Raw genomic sequence first — 9152 nt, forward strand, 5'->3', positions numbered from 1 at the left:
TTGACCGATAAAGATCTTTGTAGAATATGTAGGAACCAATATGAGCATCTAGGTTCCTCTCTTGGTTATTGACCGAAGATATGTCTCGGTCATGTCTACATAGTTCTCGAACTCGTAGGGTTCGCATGCTTAACGTTCGATGGTGATTTGTATTATGAGTTATATGTTTTGGTGACCGAAGATTGTTCTGAGTCCCGGATGAGATCACGGATATGAAGAGGATCTCGAAATGGCCGAGATGTAAAGATTGATATATTGGATGATAGTATTCGGACACCGGAACGGTTCCGGATCGTTTTAGGTATTTTTTGGAGTACCGGGAGGTTACCGGACCCCCCCCCCCCCCGGGGAAAGATGGGCCACTATGGGCCATAAGGGAGGGAGGAGGCAGCCCACAAGGGGTTCCCCCCACGGGAGTCCGAATTGGACTAAGGGAGGGGGCGGCGCCCCCCTTTCCTTCTCCTCCTCCCTCTCCTTCCCCCTTTTACCCTAGTAGGACTCCCCCCTTATGGCGCGCCCCCTGCCCGACCTCCTCCCTCTCCCTCCTTTATATATGTGGGAAGGGCACCCCTTGGAGACACACCAATTGTTCCAAGCCGTGTGTGGCGTCTCCCTCCACGGTTTACTCCTCCAGTCTTATTCACGTAGTGCTTAGGCGAAGCCCTGCGCGGATCACATCACCATCACCGTCACCACGCCGTCCTGCTGACGAAACTCTCCCTCGACACTTTGCTAGATCAAGAGTTCGAGGGACGTCATCGAGCTGAACGTGTGCTGAACTCGGAGGTGTCGTACGTTCGGTACTTGATCAGTTGGATCGCGAAGATGTTCGACTACATCAACCGCGTTATCCTAACACTTCCGCTTTCGGTCTACGAGGGTACGTGGACACACTCTCTCCCTCTCGTTGCTATGCATCTCCTAGATAGATTTTGCATGATCGTAGGAAAATTTTGAAATTGCATGCTACATTCCCCAACATGATCAATTGCTCAAATTTTTACACAGTATTACACTACAAATTATCTGTGTTGTCCTAATTCTTCAAAATTATAGAGTTGCAAAAGTGAGATAGTAAAATGCATATTTACATATTGTTTTATTTTTGGCATATTTTGTTTTGGTTTCTTAGTTAGCTTGTTTTGGAGTTTCTATGGCTTATATTGGGTAATATAAATTGTGGAAATTATAGAATATAGTAGACATCAATGGGAAATAATTATGAATCTTGTCTTGATAGTACACGAGTGAATGATTTATTTTTATTATACTAACCCATCTCACGAGTTCCGTTATGTTTCGTGTGAATAAAGTTTTTAAGTTTTGGGAGAGATGAAGATATGAGACGAACAAGGAGCGACAAGACTCTAAGCTTGTCGATGCCTAAGGCACCCCAAGGTAACATCTAAAAAAGACTCAAGCATCTAAGCATGGGGATGCCCTAGATGGCATCTCCTCTTTCGTCTAGAAAGTTGTCGCTTTATCTTACCTGGAGCTATATTTTTATTCTTCACGTGATATATGTTTTGCTTGGAGCGTCATTTGTTTTATTTTGGTTGGTTTGCTTGTATGCACAATCATTTGTTTTTCTGGTCGCACCTATTATGAGAGACACACATTATCTTATATTTATAGAATGCTTATTCATTCTTCACTTATATCTACTTGAGTTGAGGCAATTGATCTTGTACTTCACTTATATTTTGTTGAGCATGATAATATGCATTGTAGAAATTATTTGCACTCTTTTGCTTCACTTAAATATTGTTGAGAGTTGAATAGGAAGTGGTAATTTGCATGAGTTATATGGTTGGCCCAAGGATAATAGGTATATAACAGTGGTATACTAAAAACTTGCATGGACTTGTAGATCATTGAATATGATAAGTTTGATTTTTTGCAATAGTTTTGTGATATTGAGGTAGTAATATATGAGTATGTTGGTAAATGATTAAAGCTAATTATTAATATTGGTGCTAAGGTTTGTGAACCTTTATGCATGAAGTTGGTAGCCGCTGGCATTAGTGAGGAAGTCTGAGTATGATTTATCTTAAACTGACATCCTTTGTGTGTTCGGATCGGGCACGCTATGGTTAACTTTTATCAATCTCCCCTAGAGGCATGTTAGTTATGCATTGCTTCGAGGGCTACTAAAACTTTTACAATAAGTATTTGAGTTCTTTATAATTAATGTGATTTTTTGGTCTATAAGCACTTTCACATATCCATATTTTGCTAGCCCCTTCGGTACTGTGCATTGCCCACTCTCAGCCCGAGACATGGTGCAAACTTTGCAAGTACATCCAATTCCGTGAGATGATACTCTCTACACGTAAGCCTCATTTTATCTTTCTCAAAATAGCCACCATATCTACCTATTATTGTATTTTCATACCCATTTCGAGATATATTGCCATGCAATTTCCATTGCTACTATTCATTACATTACTTGAACATTCATTGTCATTATGCTTTGCATGATCATATAGTGCTGACATATTATTTGTGGCAAAGCCACCATTCATCATTATAATATATGTTACGCAAGATCATTGCACATCCTGGTACGCTGTTAGAGGCATTTATATACAATCATCATATTGTTTATGTTTCGAGTTGTAAGTAAAATAAAGTGTGATGCATTATTAGAGTGTGCCCCTACCTGTGAGGATATGAATTTGAGGAGACTTGTGATTTCTCAGAAAAGAGGGAGAGGCCAACGAACAAAGAGAAAAAATAGAGAAAAAGAGAGAGGGGACACTCTACTATCCTTTTACCAGACTTGTGCTTCAAAGTAGTAGCATGTATTTCATATAGTGTGTCTTCATGATCTTTATTTTTCTACACTAGTGGGATTTTTATATTATTAAAATTAGAACTTGATTTACATATACCGATGACGAGCTTCCTCGAAATGTTTGAGGTCTTCATGAGCAAAATGGTGTGGATGGTGGTGTCGCTGGTGCCAGAGGAGCGGAGAGGATCATAGAGTAGTGCGGTGTGGACGGCGCTGGATTCCTACTTAAATAGGCGCGATGGTCAGGCGAAGGGACTGGATGTCAATTTCAATGTGGTGCAGCAGCCGAAGTAGGCTTCTCTGTCGCCGCGTATGCACTGAAGCGGCGGCGCCCGCTCACCCGATTGTGTCACTCTAACCGACAACAATGGCGGACCGTCAAATACGCTTTGGAGCGGTCAGTGACCGACATGAATATATGGGAAACCTTCACACGAGAGTTCTTTTGGATGAATAGGTTTCCATGCGGGACTAAGTTGTAGGACGCGTGTGTGGCAACGGTGCGGATGGCCATAAAGGCCGCCTTCGGTTTGCGGAAAAACAGGCGCCCAAGTCAGTCCGAGGTCCGATGGGGTGCCGCCTTGGATGACAAATCGCGTCCGAACCGTCCGAGCGGTCGTGGGCAGTTTAGGGGGCTGCAGTAACTCTATAATTAATAGGATAAAACTCGAGAATGGCATTTTAGCTCTCGTCTTCCATGGAGGCCGATTTTTGAAAAAAAATATCAAAATTCTAGAATTTCAGTTTAAAAAAATCTGCATTTTTTTGTATAAATGAACAAGGATGTGAGGCATATGTGTGTAAAATTTCAAGACGAAAAATGTTGAAATGCAACCTGCAAAAAAAACAAATTCATGGTTTAGATGATGAATAGTATCATGTGTTAAAAAGCTCAAGATTTGTCTTTTGCACCACCCTCATTTGGACGTATGTCGTCCTAAATTTTTTCATACTTGTGCACTATGCCTTTCATCTATCTCTGTATTTTTTCAAATTGTTTTAAAACACGAACATATGAATTTTCATGAATTTTGAATTTTGCATTTGGAGGTCTCCATGGAGCTCAGCCTCCAAAATTAATTTCCGGATGAAACTCCCTCTTTACATGTTAAAGAAACGTCACATCGCAATTCTTTTTAACAAAAAACAAATCTAGCCTACGAACTACACATACCTCACACGGTCAGGGTCATACTTTGTGCCGTTTCCCTATTATAAAACCCAGCAAGAGAGTCGAGCGAGTGAGCTCAAGAGCAGAGCAGCGGACGCCGGCCACACCACGCTCACGCCACCATCATAACGCCACTCCCACGCTCCACTCTGACTCCCGTCGCGTTCCATTTCAAAAACGCCACCTTTCGCCCCCTGCATTTCCACCAAGGCCTACATGTCTCCGACCACCGCCGCGTCCCCCGCGCCGGCGCCGGCAACCGACGCGCCCCCGAAGCCTTCGCCAGGCGCGAAGCGCAGCCTGATGGGATCCCTCATCGACGCCACCGCGCTGCTCCGGGCGGCCTCCTTCAAGGAGGACTCGTACGTGGCCGCGGCGCTCCCGGCCTCGGACCTCCGCGCGCTCGCCGACCTCAGGGCGCTCCTCGCCACCCACCCGGACCAAATCTCCATCTGGGGCGTGCCGCTCAACCCGCCCAGCGACGCCCCCGCCGACGAGCGCACGGACGTGGTGCTCCTCAAGTTCCTCCGCGCCAGGGACTTCCGCGTCCGCGACGCGCACGCCATGCTGCTCCGCTGCGCCGCCTGGCGGGCCGAGTTCCGCGCCGACGCCGTGCTGGACGAGGACCTCGGGTTCAAGGACCTGGAGGGCATCGTCGCCTACATGCACGGCTGGGACCGCGATGGCCACCCGGTCTGCTACAACGCCTACGGCGTGTTCAAGGACCGGGACATGTACGACCGGGTGTTCGGCGACGGTGACCGCCTCAGCCGGTTCCTCCGGTGGCGCGTCCAGATCATGGAGCGCGGCGTGCGCGCGCTCCAGCTCCGCCCCGGCGGCGTCAACGCCATCATACAGGTGACCGACCTCAAGGACATGCCGAAGCGAGAGCTCCGCGCCGCGTCCAACCAGATACTCTCCCTCTTCCAGGACAACTACCCCGAGATGGTCGCCCGCAAGGTACTCTTCTTTTCCCTACTGCCTTAGTTCGTGTGGTTTAAGACTCGCATTTCGTCGAACACCTGCCATTTACCTCACACCGTCGCCCACACTCGCGTTTGGCACCGAGCAGGTGTTCGTGAACGTACCGTGGTACTTCTCCGTGCTGTTCTCGATGATCTCGCCCTTCCTCACGGAGCGCACCAAGAGCAAGTTCGTCATCGCGCGCGAGGGCAACGTCGCGGAGACGCTCTTCAAGTAAGCGCGCGCGCAGCTCCAATCGATGAGCTCAAATTTTGCTTCTCCTCGTCGCTCCGTCCCTATAATGTTGACACGGCGGTTGCTCGTTGCCAGGTTCATCCGGCCGGAGCTGGTGCCGGTGCAGTACGGCGGGCTGAGCCGCGCCAGCGAGCTGGAGAACGGGCCGCCCAAGCCGGCGTCCGAGTTCACCATCAAGGGCGGCGAGAAGGTCTTCCTAGAGATCGACGGCATCGAGGTACATCCCGTTATCCTACACGACAACGCCACGCCCCCTCCCGAAGTTCTCTGCGTCGCACAGGAGTAATTTTACGTCGCCTTACGCATATACTACTAGGGCACAAATCTGCTGAAATAATAATGCACAAAAAAAAGAAAATCATTTACGAGTGCACTATCCGTCACCTCCTCCTCGTGCCTGTCTCCATCCGGGTTCCCGAAATCGTCTTGTGCCTAAACAATTGCGGCCGGTGTGCTCGTTACCGGGCAGAGCACAAACGCAAGGCTTTGTTTCTTTGCTTTCGCCGTGTCCCAGGCATTTGGCTCCAAGCGCTCTGGTTCCAGCTCCTCCTCCTCCTGGTTTTTACCTTTTCACCTCAACCGCGATCGAGAGGACGATAGGCCATGCATACCTACCACGGTAGAAGTAGCAAGCATCTTTCGACGAGATAGAATCCGTGGATGGATGGCAGTGCCGCATGTGGTGCGAGCGAGGCCGCCCTTACACCAATTTTGAAAAATCTCCGGCGTGGAACACTGCGAAAAGCCTTCTTGCCATGCCACCAGTGGACACTGCGTCAAGCACCACCGCAGTGGCCGCTGCCGCTGCCGCTGCGACGCTGCGGAGCAGGCTGACACGGGCATGGCATGGGACGGGGCCGGTTTCCTGGGTTTCCTTGGGTTCAGACGGCGCGCTGGCTCACGCGCCTGGAAAAGCTGGGTGTAGCTAGCTGTAACGCCGGTCACACTGCGCACGCATGTCCACCGCTTCACGAGAGAGCTCCCGTGAAGAGTAGCGTAAAATAAAATATTAATTAAAGAAGAGAACGGTGGCATGGCATGGCATGGCATGGCATGTGAGTTTCTCGGCCAGGTTTGAATGGAGTTGGCTCGTTCCGTTTCCGTTTCTTCTCGGCACCGCAACGCCTCTGCCGCCGCGGCTTGTCCGCCCTTGTTCTCCTCGTACGCGACGCAGCAGGCGCCGTGCTGATGTGAGAGTTTTACGGGATAAAGTATTGGCGACGACAGCGGCCGTGCGCTCTTTTCCTAGCTTTGCTTTTGTTTACGGCTCACGCCACGGCGCGGGTCTCCACGCGCTGTCACCACTCAGCAGCCCGTGCTGGCAGCGGCAGCGGCGACGTGGTGTGCTGAAAGCGAAAAGAGTGAAGAGTGCTCACTGTTTTGTTCAAGTACGCATTAGCAGGGACTGTCAAAAAAAGATTAGGGTAAATTTGGCGGTAAAGCCTCCGCTAATCTTTGCGGGTACGAGTACTACAAAGCTTCCGCGTTCCCCTAATCGGAGGCGTAAAAGGGTGGTTCGTTTTGTTCGCTAGTGGCTAGGCTAGTGATGTGTCAGTGGTCAATTCTTTTCTTTCTTTTCCAGCAACAGTCGATTCTTCTCTTTAACCGCTGTAAAGAAATGGGCACTGTTCTGGACTGTACGTCCAATGCTCACGTGAGCACGTGGCGGGGCCCGTGACAAGAAATTTGCTGCTGCTTCATGAAGAACACGGGCGCGAAAAAGATAATTATGTTACTTGTATAGTGGTAAAGTGGTAATAGTACTCGTACATTTGCATGGTCATTTGAATACCGATGTGTTTTTGATTTCCAGGCCGGTGCAACAATAACGTGGGACCTGGTCGTCGGCGGCTGGGAGCTCGAGTACGGCGCGGAGTACGTGCCGGCGGCGGAGGGCGGCTACACGCTGTGCGTGGAGAGGACCAAGAAGGTCCCGGCCGCCGCCGACGAGCCCGTGCACAACGCCTTCACGGCCAAGGAGCCCGGCAAGATGGTGCTCTCCATCGACAACTCCGGCTCACGGAAGCGGAAGGTCGCCGCCTACCGCTACTTCGTGCGCAAGCCGTCGGCGTAGGCTGCTCGGCTGCTGTGGCCGGCGGCTTGCCGGCCGGCTTGTGCTTTGCTTTGCTCGTCTCGGAGAGGAGGTTAATTTAGGTCTATTTAATTAGTGCTATAATGTGATATGCATGTATTATGCCATATGTAGAATATATTGTATGAGCCGTGAGATCCTACTTGTCATCATCGTTATATAATGAGTTAAGTTTTTTTTGGGGAAGTTTACGCATCGTTACCCTATGTTTTGTTTTGAGTAGGACCATTTGAAGTTGGAATTCCTTAACCACCTTCTAGGCCCTGTTCGGGCGTCACGCGGGCAAACCTCACAAATTCTAGAGATAGAGATGAAAACAGGAGGTAGGACCATAATTCCTATGTTCCACATGGCACCCTAAATATCAGACACTCCAAGGACATCATATGTTGCGGCCTGCCGGTACTTTGATTGCAGGATTTTTCAAGCACATGAATAAGAAAAAAACATAGGGATTAGCCGATTAGGCCTCCTCGATCGCAAGGTTTCAACAATGCATGAACATGAAAAATATAGGATGACTTGGGTTTAGTCACTTGTTGGTCTTTTACCGCTTTCTTTTTCTGATTTCTCTTGGGCGTATTTGTTGTTGGAAGAGAATGTTTTGGCAATGTAACTCGATGTATTGATCCGTGCATAATTCGATGTATTGATTGGTGCATAATGCACGTATATATGGGTGTACAAGGTGGGCCTTAACCTCAGCTATACAATGACTAGGAGGTGGGCCAGGATATACAATATACATGCACAACCATATACTCCCTCCGTTCCTAAATATAAGTCTTTTTAGACATTTCAAACGGAATGCAACATACGGATGCATGTAGACATATTTTAAAGTGTAGGTTCACTCATTTTGCTCCGTATGTAGTCACTTGGTGGAATCTCTAGAAAGGCTTATATTTAGGAACGGAGGTAGTATTCAACCCCCCCCCCCCCCCCCCCTTTTCCCCCTGTCTCCCCCCGTGGGCCCCAAACCCCCCCCCCCCCCCCCCGCAGTCGAAGCGTCGTCGGAGACGCAAAGACTAGACCTGAACTCCTAAAAAACAGAAGTAGGCAATCCCTTCGTCATGACATCGGCGAACTGTTGCATCGTCGGGACGTGAAGGACTCGGATGCACCCAAGAGCCACCTGCTCACGAACAAAGTGTATGTCGAGCTCAATTTGCTTCGTTCGACGATGGTGGAGTAGGTTGGTGGAGAGGTACACGGCGGAGATGTTGTCGCAATAGACGAGCGTGGCCTTGTGAACTTCACAAAGCAACTCCTGGAGCAGCTGATGAAGCCAAGACCATTCAGCAACGACATTAGCCACTGCCCGATACTCTGCCTCGGCACTCGAGCGGGAGACCGTGGGCTGCGCTTGGACGACCAGGAGATCAGCGACGGCCCAAGGTAGACACGGTAGCCCGAGGTGGAGAGTCGTGTGTCCGGGCAACCAGCCCAGTCCGCATCAGAGTAGGCGACGAGGTCGGTGGAGGCGGAGGCCGTCAACATGAGTCCCATGGACGGGGTGCCGCGTATGTAACGGAGAATACGCTTCACCAGGGTCTAGTGAGAGTCGCGCGGAGCATGCATGTGAAGACACACCTGCTGAACAGCATACTGCAAGTCAGGGAGCGTCAGGGTCAGGTACTGCAGAGCGCCCACGATGGAGCGATAGAAGGCCGCATCGGATGCGGGAGAGCCCTCCAGAGCTGACACCTTGGCCTTGGTGTCGACGGGCGTGGCGTTAGGCTTACAGTTAAGCATGTCAGCACGCTCAAGAAGCTCATGGGCATATAGTTGCTGATGCAGAAGAACCCATCTGGCTGTCATACCACCTCAATGCCGAGGAAGTAGTGCAGGGGCCCCAAGTCCTTGAGGGCAAA

At 49.7% G+C, this 9152-nt stretch overlaps 1 protein-coding gene across 1 annotated transcript; it reads left to right on the forward strand.

Annotated features, from left to right (window-relative positions):
- Positions 1-4026: 4026 nt before the first annotated feature.
- Positions 4027-7464, forward strand: LOC125512222 (patellin-6). Its single transcript, XM_048677317.1, has 4 exons — positions 4027-4928; positions 5041-5165; positions 5262-5403; positions 7000-7464. Exons 1-4 carry the CDS (start codon positions 4185-4187, stop codon positions 7258-7260), a joined length of 1272 nt encoding a protein of 423 aa, XP_048533274.1. The 5' UTR covers positions 4027-4184; the 3' UTR covers positions 7261-7464.
- Positions 7465-9152: the final 1688 nt, after the last annotated feature.

Source organism: Triticum urartu, chromosome 1 (genome assembly GCF_003073215.2).
Source record: "Triticum urartu cultivar G1812 chromosome 1, Tu2.1, whole genome shotgun sequence".
Lineage (NCBI taxonomy): Eukaryota > Viridiplantae > Streptophyta > Magnoliopsida > Poales > Poaceae > Triticum > Triticum urartu.